This window comes from Motacilla alba, chromosome 26 (assembly GCF_015832195.1).
Source record: "Motacilla alba alba isolate MOTALB_02 chromosome 26, Motacilla_alba_V1.0_pri, whole genome shotgun sequence".
NCBI lineage: Eukaryota > Metazoa > Chordata > Aves > Passeriformes > Motacillidae > Motacilla > Motacilla alba.
The window spans coordinates 3,633,413-3,654,657 of record NC_052041.1 but is presented as its reverse complement, the minus strand read 5'-3'; the positions used below and the strand labels follow the sequence as shown (position 1 = coordinate 3,654,657).

General features: G+C 57.7%; 1 protein-coding gene across 2 annotated transcripts; it reads right to left on the bottom strand.

The window, feature by feature from the left end:
* Positions 1-156: 156 nt before the first annotated feature.
* On the bottom strand, positions 157-18,584 carry LRRN2 (leucine rich repeat neuronal 2). 2 transcript variants are annotated; one of them, XM_038162243.1, is made up of 2 exons: positions 18,447-18,584; positions 157-3,001 (listed from the first exon to the last, which is right to left on the bottom strand). In XM_038162243.1, the coding sequence occupies exon 2, from the start codon at positions 2,746-2,748 to the stop codon at positions 721-723; it is 2,028 nt and encodes a 675-aa protein (XP_038018171.1). In that variant the 5' UTR covers positions 2,749-3,001; positions 18,447-18,584; the 3' UTR covers positions 157-720. The 2 variants fall into 2 exon arrangements, with proteins under 2 accessions (XP_038018171.1, XP_038018170.1); XM_038162242.1 differs by lacking the exon at positions 18,447-18,584 and adding an exon at positions 18,074-18,360.
* Between the last annotated feature and the right edge of the window lie 2,661 nt (positions 18,585-21,245).

Below are 21,245 nucleotides of genomic sequence, written 5' to 3'. Positions count from 1 at the left end.
TAAGTTCTTCTATCCCAAATCCTCCCTTCCTGCTTTCCCCCAGGTGGCAGCAGTGACAGAGCAGGGGCTGACGCTTGGTTTGGTGATCCCAACACTCAAAAAACCCCAAAAAACAACCCCAAACCCCCCACAGATCCCAAAGGAAAAAAAAAAACCTTTTTGTTTCAGGGGGTTTTAGGTTTTTCTTGTATTTCCAAAGCAGAGACTGTCCAGCAAGGGAGGCGACACTGGGGTTGCTCTGTTTGATGATCCCAAGGCTCAGAAAAACCCCAAAAAAGAAACCCCAGACCCCACACAGATCCCAAAGGAAGAATCATCTTTTTTTTTTTAGGGGTTTTTTAGGGTTTTTTTGTATTTCCAAAGCAGGGACTGTCCAGCGAGGGAGGTGACACCTCTGGGGTGTCCCTGGTGCCAGGGGGACGCAGGTTTGGGGTTCCTTTTATGGCTCTTCACCCACTCGGGGCATTGTCCCCACAGAGTTCTCCGTCCCCTCCCATCTTCCCAGCGGGGTTTTTTTGGGATCCATGGCCAAATCCAGCCCCTCCACAGGGATCCAGGACCACCAGAGGCTCCTCTCCCATGTGGATCCTGAGGTTCCTCAAGGTCATGTCCACGAAATCCCGTTTTTTCCCACCGTCTGTCTTTTTTTTTGGTAAAAAACCCTTTCCCCCCTCCCCACCCACCCCAAAACCCCGCTGAACCCCCAAAATCCATCCTCCCTCAGCACTCCAGAGGTGCCGCCTGCACCTCCACGGCCAGGAGGTGTCCCCGGGGCTGCACGGGATAAACCACACGCACAGCCCCGGCCCCACGGAGCGATTCCCGCCGGGATCCGGCACGTGCCGCCACCCCCAGCAGCAGCAGGCACAGCAGCAGCGCCGTCACCAGCGTCCCCTGTCCCCACGGCGTCCCCTGGGTGGCCTCTTTAGTCCTGGTGGTCACGCAGGCCACCCTGCCCGGCGATGCCACCAAGGTGACGTGCAGACACGCCCGGTACTCGGTGTCGGGGCGCAGCCGGGTGATGTTGAAGCTGTGGGTGCCCGCCGGGATCCGCGCCGCGCCCAGCCGCGAGCCCAGCACCGAGCTGGCCCAGGTGAGGTTGAAGGAGACGGCGTTGAGGCACGGCCGCCAGGCCAGCAGCACGTGGTGGGGCTGGACGTCCACCACCAGCAGCTCCAGCTCGGCCTGGCCCAGCGGGAAGGAGCGGTTGACCAGCACGCGGACGCCGCGCGTGTCGGCGCCCAGCAGGTTGTGAGCCACGCACGTGTAGAGCCCGGCCTCGCGCGCCGCGATCCCGCGGATCTCCAGCGTCCCCTCCGAGTGCACCTTGAACTTCCCGTCGTCCCCGAACGGCAGCAGCTTCGCCCCGGCTGGCGTCACCCAGTAAATCTCCGGCTCCGGCTCCGCCAGCGCCCGGCAGTGCAGGGCCACGTCGTCGCCAACCTCGGCCTCCAGGCGCGCCGGGATGCTGCGGGCGGAGATGAGCGGCAGGCACTGCTCCGTCATCTCCCGGAAAGGGACATCGCGGATGTGGCGGCGCTGGAGGTCGGGGGGCTCGGCGCAGAGCGTGGACTGGGGCTCGATGAAGCGCACGCGGGGCCGGGTGCTGTTGACCCAGCGGATGACGCAGTCGCAGCGCAGCGGGTTGCCGTGGATGCTGATCTCCTGCAGGTTGGGCAGCGACTCCACCGTCTGCCGGTGCAAGGCACTTAGGGCGTTGTTGTTGAGCATCAGCGTCTCCAGCTGCGGAAGGTGCTGGAAGGCCTTGGGGTGGATGAAGGACAGCTTGGGGTTGTTGGTGACGTCCAGCTTGGTCAGCTCGGGGAGGTTGATGAGGGCGAACTGGTCGATGGACACCAGCTCGTCCATGTTGTTGAGGCCCAGCTCCTTGAGGTGCAGCATGTTGGTGAAGTCGCTCTGCTTGACCCTCTGCAGCGGGTTCTTGTTCAGATCCAGGAATTTCAGGCTGGGCACCTGCTGCAGAGCCCTCTTGGGGACATCTGCCAGCTTGTTGTCGTAGAAGGACAGGCTCTCCAGGCTCCTCAGCCCTTCCAGGGCGTAATCCGAGATCTCCCGCAGCTGCATCCCGGCCAGCACCAAACTCCGCAGGTTGCCCAGGGGCCGGAAATTCATGTCCAGGATGGCGTCCACCTTGTTCCCCCCGACCATGAGGATCTCCAGGCTGGGCAGCATCTGGAACCAGCGGCTGTCCAGCGTCCTCAGCAGGTTGGAGTTGAGGTGGAGCCGCAGGAGGCTGCCCAGGCCGGCAAAGGCGCGGGGGGCGATGCTGCGGAGCCGGTTGTGGTTCAGGTAGAGCTCCTGAAGGTTCCCCAAGCCCGGGAAGCTGCTGTCGGGCAGCTCGGAGAGCTGGTTCTCCTCCAGGTGCAGGCTGAGCAGCTGGGGCATGTTCCTGAGCCCGAAATCCCAGACGTCGGAGAAGCTGTTCTGCGACAGGTCCAGCTCCGACAGGTTCCGCAGGTAGCCCAGCTCGCCCTGCTCCAGCCTGGCGATGTTGTTGCTCTGCAGCAGCAGGGTCTGGGTGCCCTCGGGCAGCTCCGGGGGCACCGAGGTGATGAAGAGGTCGTTGCAGTCCACCGTGGCCGCCTCGCGGTAGGCGGAGCGGGGCGTGTACCAGGGCCGGATCTGGCACACGCAGCGCGGGGGACACGCCACCCGCCAGGGCACCGTGGGCATGGCGCTGGCGGCCACCACGCACAGCAGGAGGCAGCTGGGCTGGAGGCCTCTCATTTTGGGCTGGAGCAGGTCACAGGGAGCATCCAGAGCTGGCCACGGGGTGACAGCGGTGACGGCGAGGTGGGGACGGCGCCCGTCGGGGGAGATGCTCCATGCGAGCCCCTGGAAGCGTCGGCCCCTGCCTGGCACCCCCAAAATGGGAGCTCAAAGCGCTGGGAGCACTTCAGTCAGAGCTGGGCCTCCTCTTCCTCCCTAAAGGAGTTCCCGTGCTCGGCTGCATCTTCCGGGCTCCTCCTCGAGGTCATTCCTGGAAAAACAGCAAAGTTGGGTTAATGGGGAACAAGGGGCAGGGACAAGGGACAGGTTGGGGAGGTAAAAACCTGAGGATGGCACCCCCAGGACCCTGCCCGGCACCCCCAGTGCCCTCAGAACTGCCCAGCAAATCCATGAATTCTGTTTAACATCCATAGCATTTTCTGTGCCCTCTCGTCCCAGAGAATCTGGATGGAATTATCCCATGGAATCTGCCCAGGACCCTCCAAACAAATCCATAAATTCCATTTTATGTCCATGATTGAACTGTGTTCTCCCATCCCACGGGATCTGAGTGGAATTATCCCATGGAATCTTCCCAGGATCCCCAAAACAAATCCATGAATTCCATTTTATATCCATGGCATTTTCCGTGCCCTCTCATCCACCAAAATCTGGTGGAATTATCCCATGGAATCTGCCCAGCAGGCCCTGGATCTGTGGCTGAGCAGAAGAATTTTCCATGGGAATAATCATCCATGGGAATAATCATCCATGGAAATAACCATCCATGGAAATAATCTTCCTGCAGGCTCTGCTCCCTGCTCCTCATCCTCCCCAGCTCCAAATTCCCCCATCCAGGAGCTCCAGCCCCATTTGCAGCCCTCCAGTGGGATATTCCTTAGGGAAAAACATCCCCCAGACATCAGGAATTCTCAGGGGGATCTGGGATGGGTTTGAACCCCCCAGCATCTCCTGCCCCTCTCCCAGTCCAGCCTTTGATTCCATTTCCTCCTGCTCTCCCACCCCACGCTGACCCCAATCCAACCTTTTTTTCCCTTAAAAGCCTCTCACCCAGCAGGGAAAAAAACCAAAAAGAAACCATTAAAAGAGTGGGAAAAGCAAAGTTTCAGTTTTATCCCCACTGTGCTGTCCCCGGAAAGGGCTCCTGAGCCGAGTTTATTCCACATCGGCTCCTCCTGGATCGATCCCGCTCTTTTCCCTCCTTCCCCGCTGCTTTTAAAGCAGCTCCCGCAGACCCAGCATGAAAGGAAAGGATGGACCCATCGATTCCCGCTTCCCTCTGATGGATCCACACCTTTCCTTTTAAGTGCTCCGGCGTTTTCGGGTCTATAAAAGTCTCCAGCTGTTCAAATATCTCGGGAATCTTTTCTCCTTAAAACAAAATATTGCGGAGGAATTTGGGGGCGGTTTATTTATTTTCTTCGAGGTGGGAAGGAAAGGCTGGAAGAGGCTCCTGGTTCCAACCCTGGTTTTCCAGGGAAACCCCCCCAGCTCTTCTGGTTTCATCCATAATTGGATTTTATCCCGTTTTTCCCAGCACAGGGCAGGGTTGCAGCATGGATGGCTGGGAGAAATCTTGGATATGGGATAGTCCAGGGGTTTGTGGGAGTCCTGGGATGGGAACTTGAGGGAAAACGGTGGATTTGGGAGAACTTGGGACTAAAATTCATGGAAAAGAGCAAACTGGGAGAAAAGGAAGGGCCTTAGCAGTCAGTGGTCCCTGCTGAGGGGGGAAAATCCTGGGAAAGGATGGGGCTGATCCTGCTCTGCCTGGGAAGCAGCTCCTGGAATGCCTGCAGGGGTGGTGGCACCTCCAGCCCGGTGGGGACAGGGTGGCCCTGCCCGCTGTCGCTGCTGGTCCCGAGTGCCGTTCCCGAGGGATGGCGGCTCCCGAGGCTTTGCTGGGGGAGATCTTGGAGCGAGCTGAGCCCAGCGCTGCTCTCCAGCTTTTCCAGCTTCTCCATCTTCTCTGCATTCCCTGGATTCCTCAGCTCCTCCATCTTTGGATCCCCCAGCTTCTCCATTTTCTCTGGATTCCCCATTTCCCCAGCTTCTCTACTGTCCATGGATTCTCCATCGTCTCTGGATTCCCCATTTTCCCAGCTTCTCCATTGTCCATGGATTCTCCATCGTCTCTGGATTCCCCATTTTCCCAGCTTCTCCATTGTCCATGGATTCTCCATCGTCTCTGGATTCCCCATTTCCCCAGCTTCTCCATTGTCCATGGATTCTCCATCGTCTCTGGATTCCCCATTTTCCCCAGCTTCTCCATTGTCCGTGGATTCTCCATCGTCTCTGGATTCCCCATTTTCCCCAGCTTCTCCATTGTCCATGGATCCTCCATTGTCTCTGGATTCCCCATTTTCCCCAGCTTCTCCATCTTCTCTGGATTATCCATCTCCCGCAGCTTCTCTGGTTTCTCCGTTTTCCCCATTTTCTCCAGCTTCTCTCGGGTCTCCAGTTTTTCCATCTTCCCTGGCTTCCCCAGCTTCTCCAATCTCCCCAGCTTCTCCATCTTTCCTGGCTTTTCCAGCCACTCCATCTTCTTCAGCTTCTCCATGATCTCAGGGTGTTCCCACCTGGCCTGGGACACTTCCAGAGATGGAGCAGCCACGGATTCTCTGGGAATTCCATCCCAGCTCCTCCCAGGGAGGGATTTCATCCCAAAATCCAACTGAAACAAGGAACTGGGGCTCCCCAGCGTCTCTCAACTGGGAGCAAACCCCGGCGTGGGAACGGTGCCTCCTTCCCGGGAGAATCTCCCGGCTGGAACCTCGGCAGGGAGATTCCTGGGAGGTTCCCCAGGAATCTCCCTGGTTCCTGGGGAATATTCCTGGTGTATTCCCCAGGAATATCCCAGGGAGGTTCCTGGGATACCAGGCTCTTCCTGGAATATGAGAGTTCTCCTGGAATTACGAGGCTGTTCCTGCGATGGCAGGGGAAACGAGCAGGGAAAGGAAGGGAAGGAGAAGAAATAAAAAGGGATGAAGGAGAAATGCAGGGGAAGAAGAAGAAGAAATAAAACAGGATGAAGGAGAAATACAAGATAAAAAGGAAAAATACAAGAAAAAAAGGAGAAATACAAGAAAAAAAAGGAGAAATACAAGAAAAAAAAAAAGGAGAAGTACAAGAAAAAAAGGAGAAAAGAAAGCGAGAAAAGAGAAATGAAGAGACAAAAAGGAGAAATGAAAAAGGATAAAGGAGAAATACAGGGGGAAAAGGAGAAATAAATGAAGGGACTTAGGAGAAATGAAGGGACAAAGGAGAAAATAAATGAGGGGACAAAGGAGAAATAAATGAGGGGACAAAGGGCCCCGAATGTCGCCGGCACCGTGGCAACCGCCCCCCCTCGCCCCTCATCTGTATGCCCGGGCTGAGCCCCGCGGCCGCCGCGGCTCCATGGAAACCCCGAGCTGCCGGAACCCCGGGCTGGAGATGGGAGATGGGATTGAGGAGCTGCCACAGGGAAAACCTCGGGATTTTGGGGCGTTTTCAGAAATTCCGGGGGGTTTTGGAGCTCAGCAGTTGCGGGGTGGGTGTTCCCGAGGCGGATGTTGCTGCGTTGGGAGGGTTTTTCTGGGATGCGAGGCTCTTCCTGGGGTGGGAGGGTTTTCCTGGGATATACGAGTTTTCTTGGAATATGAGAGTTTTTCCCGGGATACGAGGCTGTTCCTGGGATGGGAAGATGTTCCTGGAATATGAAAGTTTTCCTGGGATGTGAGGGTTTTCCTGAGATCCGAGGCTGTTCCTGGGATGGGAGAATTTTCCTGGGAGGGGAAGGTTTTCCTGGGATGGGAAGATGTTCCTGGGATACCAGGCTCTTCCTGGAATACGAGAGTTCTCCTGGAATTACGAGGCTGTTCCTGCGATGGGAAGATTTTCCTGGGATACCAGGCCATTCCCACCCCCCCCTTTCCAGCAGCTTCACTCCCCAAAACCCAACACCAGCCCCGAGGGTGACGCCATGTCCCCACACATGTCCCCAGCGTGTGCCATCCTGTGTCCCTCACAGCAGCCTCCAGCTGCCATTTTAGGATGTTATTCCCTAAAAACCATTTCCACGAGTCGGGGAACACCTGGCAAAGTCCCTGCCGAGGTCTGAGCTGGGATTTTTGCTCGGGAAAAGCAGCTTTGGAAGCATTTCCTTGGAGCTTTTCCCAGCGGAAGGAGGGTGCGTTTAGATGGGATTTTGGGAAGAAATCCTTCCCCACGAGAACTTTCCCCACCCTGGAAGTGTCCAAGGCCAGGCTGGGCAGGGTTTGGAGCACCCAGGATGGGCAGAATCCGCTCCAAACTCCCTTTTCCAGCGATTTCTCTCCTCACTTAATCCTTGTTTTGTGCACAGGGATGGGATTTTTTTTTTTCCTCCCCATCCTCCTGCATCTCCCCGGGCAGGGAGGGCGAAAACGTGATCCCTGTTATTCCTGCTTGTCTGGGAGGCAGCCGGGAGATAAAAACGCAGCCGGAGGCAGCGAAGAGCTTGGCTCCGGCTCGGGAGCCCGGGGGCAGCAGCCGCCTCTTATCTCTTATCTCGCTGCTTCTCTGCCTCTCCCCGGCTGGATTTTAATGAGGAGGGCTGGGAAATCAGCCTGGTGCGCTCATCCCGGCGCTGCCAGGCTCTGGGATTGTTGTCTGGGCTCTGGAATTATTGTCTCGGTTCTGGAATTGTCGTTATGCTTTTGGAGTTGTTGTCTCGGCTCTAGAATTGTTCTCTCACCTCTGGAATTGTTGTTTTGCCTCTGGAATTGTTGTTTTGCCTCTGGAATTGTTGTCTCACCTCTGGAATTGTCGTTTTGCTCATGGTTTCCCCCCTCCAAACGCTCCCACAGGTTCCTGTGGCTTCCCCGATCCAGGCTCAGCCTCCAGCCTGGAAAAGGGGCCAAATTTGGCCCTCCCGGCTGCAAACTGCACATTCCAGAGGGGCTTGGATGCCACGGTCGTTCCCTAGGGATCACACATCCCATCCCAAGGGAGCTTTGGAGGCTGAGGAGATGCTCAGACCCTGGGCTGAGTCCCGTCTCCAAAATTCAGCTTTTGGAGTTCAGCCTTTCCTGCTGGTTTTGGTTCATTCCTGCTGGGAAACATCCCCAGGGATTTTCCAAACCTTTCTCCCTCCTCTGCTTGGAAAAATCGGGAGCAAGGCCTCAGCCGGGAGCAGTGCTGGAGAGGGGCGGGCACTCCTGGGGACAGTGACAGCTCCTGGGGTGGCTTCCAGCTCCTCCTGGGACATCCCAGACCACGGCCAGGGTCAGGAGTGACATCCAGGAGTGAAATCCATGAGGATCATCCCTCCCCGTCCCTGCAGGAGCTGCCTCTGGGTGGCACAAACCCCAGAGGTGACAGCTTTGTCCCGTGCGTGTGACACCTTCCGGGATGTGGGAAGCCTCCAATCCATGATTTTCAACCAGGGAGCCTCCAATCCATGATTTTCAACCAGGAAGCCTCAAACCCATGATTTTCAACCAGGAAGATATTCCTGATTTTCAGCCCGGAAGCCTCAAATCCGTGATTTTCAACCAGGAAACCTCAAATCCATGATTTTCAGCCCAGGGCCGTCTCATTTTATCCCTGAGCCTCAGGGTTAACCTGGAGCGTTTGGAACTGCCCAAATTCCGTGGGGATAAAACTGGCTGAGCTCTGCCCCTGGAGAAATCCGGGACCGGGGAGGTGGAATTTCAGCTGGATCGTCCTTCCCTCTGGAAAATCCAGGTTTTTTTACACCCAGAGCCGCGCTGGGCTGCAGCTCTCTGCGTTTTTGGGAGCAGCTCCAGCGCCTGGCAGCAGCTCCAGGCTGCAGCATGAGCTGAACTCTGGCTGTGCCTGCGGATCCCCGCTCCCAAATCCCACATTTCCAACAGCAAATAAGAACATTCCAGGCAGAAAGGGGATGGGGAAAGAGAAAAAAAAGCTGATTTTGGGGTGTTTATCACCCCGCCATCTCTTTCTTTTTTGGTGATTTGCCGAGCCTTGGCTCGTTTTCCCTCCCACACGGGGCTGCTTCCGTGGAATTTCCCGATCCAGCCCCTTCCCATCCAGGCAGGAGAGGTCGCAGGTGCATTCCCAGAATATCCCAAACATTCCCCTCCCGCCCCACGCCCTTCCCAGCTGCTCCTGCCTCGTATTTCCCAAGCCATCCCCAGGATCCTCCTTCCTGAGGGATAATTTAGAGCCCTTCAGCCGCTCAACGCCGTCACTGAGCGTTCCAGGGAAAGCTTCCAAATGGAATTTGCTTCCAGATTTTGGGAAATTCTGTGATCAGCGCTGCTCCCGTCACTGCACTGGGAACTGTGGGGAGCTGGGAGCCCCCAGCATTCCCACAGAGAGATCCAGGATTCCCTGAGAGTCCCAGAGAGGTTTGGGATGCCCTAAGCACCCCAGGAAAAGTTTGGAATTCCCTGAGCGTCCCAGAGAAATCCGAGATTCCCTGAGCATCCAGAGAGGTTTGGGGTGCCCTGAGCACCCCAGGAAAAGTTGAGCATCCCAGAGAAATCCAGGATTCCCTGAGCACCCAGAGAGATCCAAGATTCCCTGTACATCCCAGAGGGATTTGAGATTCCTCAAGCATTCCAGAGAGATTTGGGATTCCCTGAGCATCCAGGGAGGTTTGGGATGCCCTGAGAATCCCAGAAAAAGTTCAGGATTCCCTGAGCATCCAGGGAGGTTTGGGATTCCCTGAGCATCGAGGTTTGGGATTCCCTGAGCATCCAGGGAGGTTTGGGATGCCCTGGGAATCCCAGAGGAAGTTCAGGATTCCCGGAGCATCCAGGGAGGTTTGGTGGCAAAGGGCAGGCAGCCGGGGTGGCAGGCTGTGACATGCACGGACACAACCCTTAAATTAAACTTTTATCAGCGCTGGGATCCGGAACCCACCGGGAATTCCCGGTGAAATTCCCGGGAAAAGGGCCGGGGATGCCAGAGGGGCCGAGGGAGCAGGAGCGCGACGGAATCACTCAGCCTTCGTTAGGGCAAATTAAAATCAGAGCGAGATGACAATTGCAATTTGTGAGCGTTAATTGTTCTGATGGCTCCGCAGATTGGGGGAGTTAATTGTGCTCGCTCCCAGGTGGGGCCTGGATCGGGCCTGGATCGGGCATGGATCGGGAATGGATTGGGAGTGGATCGGGAATGGATTGGACATGGATCGGGAATGGATCAGGAATGGATCGGGCATGGATTGGGAATGGATTGGGAATGGATTGGACATGGATCGGGAATGGATCAGGAATGGATCGGGCATGGATTGGGAATGGATTGGACATGGATCGGGAATGGATCAGGAATGGATCGGGCATGGATTGGGCATGGATCGGGAATGGATTGGGAATGGATTGGACATGGATCGGGAATGGATCAGGCAAGGATCAGGAATGGATCGGGCATGGATTGGGAATCGATCGGGAATGGATCAGGCAAGGATCAGGAATGGATCAGAAATGGATTGGGCATGGATCGGGCATGAATTGGAAATGGATCGAGAATGGATCAGGAATGGATTAGGAATGGATTGGGAATGGATCGGGAGTGGATTGGGAATGGATCGGGAGTGGATTGGGAATGGATCGGGAGTGGATCAGGCAGTGGATCTCACCTGGTGGGGGTCACCCTGATTTTGTAAGACTTTGCTAAGCCTTCTGATGTTTGCATTCCTGTAACAAACTTTCTCACACACAGTTCTGTAAACAACTTCTGTTTCGCATTCTTTCATGGAGGAGGAGAGAACTGATGGACTCTTGGTGTGCCCAGTGTCATTGGAGAGGTGGCACTGTCACCCTCCAATCCACTGTCACTTTTGGAAAACTACAAATGTTGGAGTCAGGAAATAAAGGTCTCTCTTTTTGGTTCACCTGGAGAGCAGCAGTGTCCGCGTCGTCATTTCGTGTCGTGTTCCGACAGGTGGGAAACACCAGGATCCCCATCCCATCCCATCCCATCCCATCCCATCCCATCCCATCCCATCCCATCCCATTCCCTGAAGGAGCTGTGGGATTTTGCTGGGATCAGGCCGGGTTTTTCCATCCTGTGAGTGCAGGGGAAAGGCTCAGGATCCACATCCCGCTGGAAAATCCCTCTCCGGGAGCCCGGGGAAAGGCTCAGCCCCCCAGAATTCCATGAAAGCAGCGCTGCTCCATGCAGGGCACAGCAGGGACGCTGCTCTGTCATTCCCGGTGACCTTCCCAGCGGATGGGGAATGATTGATAATTAATTCCTCATTAATGCCGCCTCATTTGCAGAGCAGCCCCCCCCAAACCTCCCCCCTTGCCCTTTTTCCTCCAAGGGCAGCGGGATGGGGACAGGAATGTCCGGGAATGTCAAAGGATTTGAGCTCCCGGGAAAGCCAAAGGATTTGAGCTTCTGGGAAAGCCAAAGGATTTGAGCTCCCGGGAAAGCCAAAGGATTTGAGCTCCCGGGAATGCCAAAGGATTTGAGCTCCCAAATCCTCGTGGTTTTCAGTGAATTGTGGGATTCAAAGGACACAGAGGCCGGGGAGCGCATCCCAAGCAATCAGCGATTTTCCAGCTGGAGAAGGCGGCTCCCGACATTCCAGGATCCTGGACTGGGGGCAAAACCTCCCAGCCCCCAGATCCAGAGGCTGGGAATGGCCGGGTGCGCGGCCCCTCGGGGTATTTTGGGAAGAAATATTCCTGCAGCGTGTGGGATTCCCTCCGGAGGGATAAATCCAGGCTCCTTCAGCTTCCCCAGGCAGGGAGGGAGGGCCGGGAGCGGAAATCCAGGTTATTGGAAGTGGAAAAAAATGGGAATGATTCCCTGGCTGTGATTAAAACGGAACCCCCTCCTGTTGTTTCTCCAGCGGTTCCTGCGGTTGGGAAAAATATTCTTGTGGTTGGGAAAAATATTCCTGCGGCTCAGTGCTGTTGCTGCAGGCGGGAATGCTGCACAGGGAAGAGGCTGGAGAATTGGGAATCTCGTTGGAGAACTGGGAATCTCACTGGAAAACTGGGAATCTGGCTGGAGAACCAGGAATCTTGTTGGAGAACTGGGAATCTCATTGAAGAACTGGGAATCTCGTTGGAGAACTGGGAATCTGGCTGGAGAAGAAGGAATTTCCCTGGAGAACCAGGAATTTGACTCCGCCAAGCCCTTCCAGCTTTTTTGCCTCTCCATCCATGGATGAATCTGCTCCTCCTGGAGGAAAGGGAGGCAGGGATGGGGCAGCGATTCCAGGGAATTGCAGAGTTGGGAATGGGCACTAGGATGGGGTCACAGAGAGCAGGGAGACCCCCAGGGCTGCTCCCACGGAATTCCGGCTCAGGGTGGCACCTGTGGGAGCGCCGTGGGATCAGAGCCATTCCCAATCCCAGGGAAACCTCTCCCTGGTTTTCTCCTGGAGCATTCCGGCCTCCTTGGATGCCAGAAAGGCCTGGAGTGACACATCCCAGCCGTGCCTGCAGGATCTGGGATTCTCCTGGGAGAGCTGATCCCACCCTGGGGATCCATGGATCCCACAGCCGCTGCTCCAGGGCCGGGATGCCTCTGGAATTCCACGAGGACTCTGGAATTCCACGAAGACTCTGGAATTCCACAAGGACACAAGCTCCTGCTGGCAGGGGACAGCCCGAGGTGGCCCAGCTCCCAATTCCCGACAAATTCCAAGTCTGGAATTGCTGGCCTCAGGTCAGGGCGGAAAGGAGGGACGCTCCAGCAGATAAAAAAAACGGGAAAAGATCAAATCCAAGCTTTTCAAGCAGATCCAAGGAAGGGGAACAACCTCCAGCATCCCAAAAAAAAAAAAGCCGTGGATCGGCGCGGATGCCAAGGAGTCATTAGGAATCCTAAGGAAAACCTACGGTTGCCATGGCAACTGCCAGGCACGGCTCCGGGGCTGCCTCACCCCCTCCCCGGGCACGGAGCGGATCCGTGGGATGGAGGCAAATCCCTCTGGGAGCGCCGGGAAAGGCTCGGGGAGTTGGGGAGGGGACGGAGCAGCGCTGTTTTTATGGAATTTTGGGGGCTGAGCCTCTCCCGGCGCTCCCACAGAGGGATTTTCCAGCGGGATGTGGATCCTGCGCATCCCCCCTGCGCCCACCGGGTGGAAAAACCCTCCCTGATTCCCGGTAAATTCCATTTCCAGCTCATCTGGAATAAAATCACTGAGCGCTGGGAGAGGAGGGAAAAGGGAATTAATCCATGGAGGAAAACTGGGATGAGCCAGGGTGAGCTCAAACACCGCTGGGTCTGGAGCTGGAGCTGGAATAGCCCTGGAGCAGGAAGGAAAAGCTTTGGAACATCCCAGCTGCTCATCCCCCGCATTCCCATGGAAAAACCCCTCCGTATCCAGGGATTCTACAACAGGAAGCAGGAAAACCTGGGAAATGCAGCAGGAAAAGCTGATCCCTGTCCCCACGGACCTCAAGGGCTGCTGATGGAACCAAAACCATCTCCCAAATGCATCCCCCAAATCCCTTTTCCAAATCCCTTTTCCTAATCCTTCTCCCAAATCCATCTCCCAAATCCATTTCCAAAATCCATCTCCCAAATCCATCTCCAAATCCACTTCCAAAATCCATCTCCCAATCCGTTTCCCAACACGAGTGTGGGCACAGCAGGAGAAATTCCCGCTCTCCCATCTTTTCAGCATCTTGGGAATTCCAGGAAAACTGGGAAAATCCATGGCCAAGCCAGGGAGGACAACCCTGCCCAAGGAAGCAGCACTTCCCAGGAGGATTTTCCTGGGAAAAAAGGAGCCAAGGAATTATTAAAGAGCCGTAAAAACACCTGGAAAATGCCCCTGAAATCCCCCTTTTTAACAGGAATTCCATGGAAAGGGAATTCCAGCGGGTGATTTCAGTGTGGATGGAAATTCAGGAACCTGGAATTCTGAAGGACTGACCCTGATCCTACCCCTGAGCGCTTCCAAAGGGATGAATCCCACCAAACTCCGGGAATTCAGGAATGCCGGAGCTTCCCAGAGCCAGGATTGGGACAACCAATCCCGGGAGCTCGTGGGAGTTGGGAAAAGTGACTCAGAAATGGGAGCGAGCTCAGAATTTTCCATGGGAATCCAAACATTCCTGGGAAAAGCGCGGCTCCGCAGCAATTTGCAAATCGGGATCAAAGCCTCTGCCCTATTTCCTTTATTTTTTTTGGGATTTCCAGGCGAGGGAGAGGCTTTGATGAGGTGTCAAACGCCGCTTGGAGCAGCCAAAATATTCCTTGGAATGTAAGGATCAACCGCACGATGGAAAAGCTTTGGAAAAGCTTCTGGCACAGACCGAATTGGTGCATTTTTAATGGATCATAAATAGGAAAAATCCCCCTTTCCCCCCCCCCCCCTTTTCCAGGTGGAATTTATATTTTTAATGCTTTTTTTCCTCCTCATTATTCCCAAAGGTCCTGCTGGGAATCAGGGAAGCAAAGCTGCTTCTTTTCCTTCCTAAAAAAGATCTGGAGCCGGCTGCTCTGCTCCTTTGGGAAAAGATGGTTAAGATGCAAAACCCCTTTTCCTGCTGATTCCAAATTCCTCATTTAAAATTCCTTGTTAAATCCTCTCTCTTCCCCAAAATCCATTTTTTTTTTTTTCCCCAGCCTGGATCCTCCCCATTTTGGCCACGGGAAGGACAAAAGCACCAACCCTCAAATTTCACCTAAGATTGATCATTTTTGTTGGGATCGTCCTAAATTCCATTCAAAAATGGGATTTTAACAGAAATTGGGAGACTCTGGAGCCTGGAGAGGGTCAGGAAGATCCAGGATCATTCGTGGAGGGGAAAACGCCGCCTTAATCCCAAGCAGCGCTGGTGAATAATTTATCCCAAAGAATTTATCCCGAATAATTTATGGATCCAGTCTGGGTGAGAAGAGCCCCAGACTTCAGTCCCAATTAAGGCCTTTGTGAATTGTCTGGGAACGGATCCCAATTTTTCCCATATTTATTTGTTAGCCGGGATCGCTCTCCGAGCGGAGCCGCCGCATGATTCCTGCTTTTCCCGAGTGTTTGCAAACAGCTCCCACTGCCAGCGCTTGGAGAGGGGCCGGGGTTTTCCAGCCCCTCTCCCACCTTGGAATCTGTGGGAATTTTCATGGAAATGATCCCCGAGAGCTCCTGGCTGGATGGAGAGGGGACAGCAAGGGCTCCCGAGGCGATTTTCCCAAAAAATCCTAAAACTCAGCCGCTGGATCCGCCTTTTCCAAAGCCTTCCATAAATGAATGGGTGGCCTGGAATGCTGCTGGGAATTCCAGAGGCTGCCTGGGTCCTGCGTGAATGGATGCTGGAAGTTGCCAGGTTTATCCGGGTTTATCCCCCGACTCAGGAGCAGCGATCCTGATCCCAAAATTCCACCCCAAAAATCCCAGTGTGGGGCTTTATCCACAGGGAATGCCCCCAAATTTCAGGAGTTTTGGACTCATCCCATTTTCCTGCTTTCCGGTGCCCTGGCAGGAGGCAGCAGCTGGGATTGGGATTCTGAGCTGGGCGGGAATTGTTCCCTTGGGAATAATCCCATAAATCCAAAGTCACGGGAGGGACAGAGAGATCCCAGCCCTCATTCCAGGGGCTGGAACCTTGGGATTGGGAATGGACAGTGGGAACAGCTCCTTCCTGTCCTGGAAAAGGGATTTGGGAGCAAAAGGGGGGGTTGATGATGAATTTTTGTGTCCTTTTGGGACATCGGGAATGTTATCCCATGGAATCTCCCAGGGAAGGGAAGAGGCATTAATGACCAGGGTGATCCAGGAGGAAATCTGGGAATAAAGGGGCAGAGCCTCGTGTTTGGGATTCACCTGCACAGGTGACATTCCCAACCTCTCCCCAATCCCTGTCCTAGCCAGGAAATCCAGGATCACATCCCAAAAGTGTTTTCCAGCTGGAAGCTGGAGCAGGATGATCCCTGGGCTTCAGGAGAAGGAGCCGTGGCTGGGCTGGGTGGCAGGAGCGCTGCTCCACCTCTGGGATCGGAATTCCGAGGGAATCTGAGATTCCATGGGGATGGGAACAGCTCCTCTGAACCCCCGAGGGGACAATTCCAGCTCAACGCCCGCGGTTTTGGGAAAAGCGAATTCCTGCAGCTGCACAGCCCCGCTGAGGCTGGATGGCGTCGGGATGGGGTCGGGATGGGGTTGGATCGGGGTCCTGCAGAATTCCCGGCCCTTTTCCCTGTGCCAGAGGGATCCCACGGGCTCTGCCGGGGCTCTGGGCACGGCTCAGCTCCCGGTTTTCCTCTGTGGATGAGAAGAGAGATCCCAGCTAAAGGGGAAGGGTTGGGATTGGAAAGAGAGATCCCAGATAAAGGGAAAGGTTGGGAATGGGAAGAGATCCGAGATAAAGGGAAAGGTTGGGAATGGGGAGAGATCCCAGCCAAAGAAAAGGGTTGGGAATGGGAAGAGAGATCCCAGATAAAAGGGTTGGGAATGGGAAGAGAGATCCCAGATAAAGGGAAAGGTTGGGAATGGGGAGAGATCCCAGCCAAAGAAAAGGGTTGGGAATGGGAAGAGAGATCCGAGATAAAGGGAAAGGTTGGGAATGGGGAGAGATCCCAGCCAAAGAAAATGGTTGGGAATGGGAAGAGAGATCCGAGATAAAGGGAAAGGTTGGGAATGGGGAGAGATCCCAGCCAAAGAAAAGGGTTGGGAATGGGAAGAGAGATCCCAGATAAAGGGAAGGGTTGGGAACGGCCGAGGAGCAGAGGCCGAGCCCGGCCCTCAGATCCCGATCCTGCTCTGCCACTTCCAGCGGTGCCAGCAGGTGACAAAGCCGCTCCCACTGCCCGCAGAGGGGACACAGAGAGCCGGGAATGCCAGGAAAAGCCTCAGCAGGGCGGGATCAGGATCCTCTGGCACAGGGAGCCAGGGCTGGAGCCGGGAGATGCTGCCCCGTGTCCCTGGAGTGACCTGAGGGACATCCCAGGACAATCCCCAGGACAGGGAATCTTGTCCTGAGCCACCTCCCGCCGCCGCAGGCTCGGGATGAGGGAGGCAGGGATGAGCCATTCCCATCCCAGCTTTTCCAGGGGCTCTGCCCGCACCCAGGCTGCGGGATCGGGGCTCCGGGGAGCGCAGGGCTGGGTCCTGGCTCGGCACCAGCGCCGCGTCCCGAGGAGGCGACAGGGAGGGGACACGCAGGGGACACAGGAGGGGACAGAGGTGACACCCGCGCGTGGCTCCGGAGCTGCCAGCCTTGGCACATCCGGGCTGGAGGAAGCGGATCCCGATGGCAGCGCCCACCTGCAGATCCAGCCACAGCATCCCCGGGATCGCCGCTCCCGGGGGCTCCTCCCGGCCCCCGCACGCCTCTCCGGGCTCTCACTGGGACCAGCCCTGCGCGTCCAGGGCTTCTCCCGCTCCTCCTGGGGACCTCCAACCCCCTTTTCCAGGCTCTGGGAGAAGCCAGGGCCGGGCTGAGCGCTGGGAGAGGCGAGGGCAGCGCTGGCTCAGCCTCGCACGGAGCGCGGGGTCCCTGCCGGCCCCGAGCCCTTTCCCGGAGCGGCTCCCGGGATCACCCCGGGGCTCTCCGGGCTGGCTGGGCACGGCCCCGGGCTGGCTGGGCACGGCCCCGGGCAGGGCTGGGCACGGCCCCGGGCAGGGCTGGGCGCTGGCACAGGGACCCGGGCACTGCGGGCGGGAGCCGCCGCGGCGGGGAGGGGCAGGGCTGGGCAGCGGGGGGAGGTAAACACGGCACCGGCACAGAAAGCAGGAAAATGACATTAAAATGACACCAAAACGACACCGCGGCTGTTCCCGACGCGTCCTTTGCCACCACCTTTGCTGTCCCCCCCTCCTCGGCTGGCTGTCCCCTCCCTGGGGTGGCCGAGCAGGTGGAGGAGGGCTGGGCGGGAGCCCCAAGGACGGCGTTGTTCCTCTATTTCACACCCGACGTCCCTCCCGTCACATTTTCCGCGTCTCTCGGGCACCGAGGGGTTAATGCCCGGGAAGCGCCGCTCCCGCCTGGATCGCATCCTGGCAGCATCGCTGGATTCCAGCCCCGCCGGCGGCTCCGTGACCAGCGCATCACCCCCGGCCCCGCCGCCGTCACCCCCGTTCCCAGCCGCGCCGGGCCGAGCATCGCTGGATCCCGGAGGAGTTCCCAGGAGCGGGAATGCCATCCCCGCCTGCCTCCCGTCCCTTCATCCCCTCCCGGAGCGCCGCTCTCCCTCCATTCCCTGGGTTTTTTCCCCCACCCCGTTTATTTCCAAACGCACCGTTTCTGCTCAAATCCAGCATCGAGCAGGGAAAGCGAAGCTCTGGGAAGGGAAAAAAACAACCCCGAGCGAGCTGCCGAGGCGCCGGCTCGCTGCTGCAGAGCGCAGCAGCCCCCCCAAAGTCACCCCCGGCCCAAAACCCGAACCACGGCCGTGGCCCCCAACTCACCCTCCGAGTCTGTCCCCGTCCCCCGGCGCCGCTGTCACCGCCTGCCACCCCCCGCCACAGCTGCCCGCACATCTGGCTCGGCTGGCAGACAAAAGGCCGGGCGGCTCCGGAGCTGTCACCGCTGGCGGGGTCCGTCCTTGTCGCTTAGGACGGGGACAGGGCCAGCAGGACCCTCCGGCCACGCTGACCCTCTGGGCGGGAGGCGGCGGCGAGAGCTCCTCACCCTTCGCTCGCCCGGCGCCTTCGCAGCCGCACAGTCCCCGCTCCCCCTCCTTCTCCTCCTCCTCCTCCTCCTCCCTCTCCTCCCTTCTCCCCTCCCTCCCCAATCCTCCTCCTCCTCACTCCAGCCTTGTCGCCACGACGTGCCACCCACCCGAGGCAGCTCCTGCCTTAACCCCTGCGGCTCTGGCAGCGCCCGCGGCCTCTCCCGGGGGATGATCCCGAGGGATGAAGGCTCTCCCGGGAATGCCGACCCGGCCCTCGAGATCCGCAGCGCTCCCGCTGCGCCACCGCCGTCCCCTCCCCGCAGCCGGGGGTCGCCCAGGGTGGGTGGGAGGGGAAGGGGGCACTCGGTGGATTTGGGATTTGTGTCCCAAATCTTCGCCCCCCGGGATTTCTCGGCATTTCCAAAGATGCGGCCGCGCATCCCTCAGGACAGCGCCGTGTCCCTCCCCGCGGGGACAGCGCGGCCACCCCGCGGGGTTTCCCGGCTCGGTCCCCACGCAGGACACGCTGCCAGGGCCTCGTTTTCCCCAAAAGGGTTGTTCAGGGACCCTTAACCTGGCAAAAGCCTGGAGGAAATCTGCCTTTTGCTCTGGAGAGAGCTGGGGTCGCAGCCGTGTCACCCAGAGCGGGGTGCAGACCCCACCCAGCGTGACATGGGGACAACCACCTGTCACCGGCAGCTGTGGGGCTCCGACAAGGGCAGGATTTGGGGTGGGGACAGCACAGCACCCCCAGCTTTCTTTTTCATCCCAGAGAAGCCTTTCCCATCTCCGGGGAGTGACAGAGGGCCCCCGGGAGGGGGGCGGTGACAGCGGCCATCGAGCCCCCCTTTCACGCTCGGCTTGGCGACAGGAGCCGGGGGCTTGGCTCTGTCGCAGGGCCACCGCCCGGGGCTGGGGCCGGGGAGGAACCGGAGCGGGGCTGGAGCGGGGCCGGAGCTCGGGGTGGGAGCGGAGTTGGGGCTGAATCGGGGTTGGGGCTGAATCAGGGTTGGAATTTGCGGCTGGAACGGGGCTGGAGCGGGGTTGGAGTGGGGCTGGGGGCTGGATCAGGGCTGGAACTCGGGGCTGGATCTCGGGGTTGGAATGCGAGGCTGGAGTGGGACTAGGGGCTGGATCGGGGCTGGATCTCGGGGTTGGAATTAGGGCCTGGGGGCTGGATCAGGGCTGGATCTCGGGGTTGGAATTAGGGCCTTGGGGCTGGATCAGGGCTGGATCTCGGGGTTGGAATTAGGGCCTGGGGGCTGGATCAGGGCTGGATCTCGGGGTTGGAATTAGGGCCTTGGGGCTGGATCAGGGCTGGAACTCGGGGCTGGATCTCGGGGTTGGAATTAGGGCCTGGGGGCTGGATCAGGGCTGGAACTCGGGGCTGGATCTCGGGGTTGGAATTAGGGCCTGGGGGCTGGATCAGGGCTGGAACTCGGGGCTGGAGCTCGGGGTTGGAATTCGAGGCTGGAGCTGGGCTGGGGGCTGGATCAGGGCTGGAACTCGGGGCTGGAGCTCGGGACTGGAATTCGGGGCTGGAGCGGGGCTAGGGGCTGGATCAGGGCTGGAGCTCGGGGCTGGATCTCAGGGTTGGAATTAGGGCCTGGGGGCTGGATCAGGGCTGGATCTCGGGGTTGGAATTAGGGCCTGGGGGCTGGATCAGGGCTGGAGCTCGTGGCTGGAGCTCGGCGCTGGAGCGGGGCCCGCACACGCCGAGGAGAGCTCGCAGAGAGCTCGGAGTGACCTGATTTAATTGGCAGCGCTTCAATGGCATCGAGTCCCTGCCCGGCCGCTGCCCGCCCCCCCTCGGCACAGCCCTTCTGCAGGCGCCGAGCGGGAGCTGGGCTCGGGTTTAGCGTCGCTGCCCGGCTTTGCAGAGCGTCCCCGGGCTCGGGGGGACTCAGCTGCACCGGCCCCTCCAGGATTCTCCAACAGCAAAAGGAAAAATCGGAGCTGGCTCATACGAGGAAATTCCCATTTATTTTTCCCAAATCCAGTTAGCATCCTGTGGAAAGTGCTGAGGAGCTCCCGGTGGGCTGGGAAAGCCCTTCCAGGTGGATTTGGTGCCCATGCCCGCTGCCAGGGCTGGGGGTACCTGGAGCAGGGGTTGGTTTGCAGCCCCCTGTGCTGTAGGGCTGGCAGGGAAATGCCGCTTGAAATTTCCCCCGTGTCCGTGAAAGGCCCTGTGGAACTCCTGGAAAAGCACTTCCAGGTGGGTTTCGTGCCCGTGCCCGCCGCTCCAGGCATTCCCGGGGGATGGAGAAGCCGCTCCCAGGTGTCCCGGAGCCGTGCCCGTGCCCCATCCGGCCTCGCCCGGCTCCTGCCGCGCTGCTGCAGAGGCTGAGTAATTCCTGAGGCTCCCGAGATGCTCCTCAGGCTGCCGAGCACATCCCGATCCAGGTTTTAATTGCGTGGGATTGCAGCCGAGATGGCTCTGATTTATCCTCCCTGCTGCGCCAGCACTTCTCCCCGGCCAGCTCCGGGATCCGCCTGGAGAATATTCCCTGGGAAAGGGTTAAAAATGTTCCTTGGAATCGGGAAAAAATAAAAGCTCGGAGCCTGGAGTGGGTTTTTCCCTCTCACACTCCTGGGGTTGTGACATTCCCGTTCTTTTATCCCTTAGGACACGAGGTGAGCTCCTCTGGAGCTGCCCTGAGGAATTTTCCAGGAGAACCACGGGATTTAGGGGGTTAAGCCAGGCTCAGCCAAGCTCAGCTCTACCAGACCTGGATGAACAAAGGGCTCCAGCACCTTTGATTCCCTTCTGGATCAGGAAAACCCCATGGATGGAGGAACCTGCAGGCATCCCAGATCCCATTTTTAACTCTGCTCCCCCATCCCAAATTTAATTCCCATAAATTTGGGGTGAGCCAAGGCCACTCCTGGGGCAGGGATGGGAATGGGATCCCATCCCCTTTCCCAAGCTGGAGGTGAATTCCCAAATCCAGAGCTCGGAATTCAGG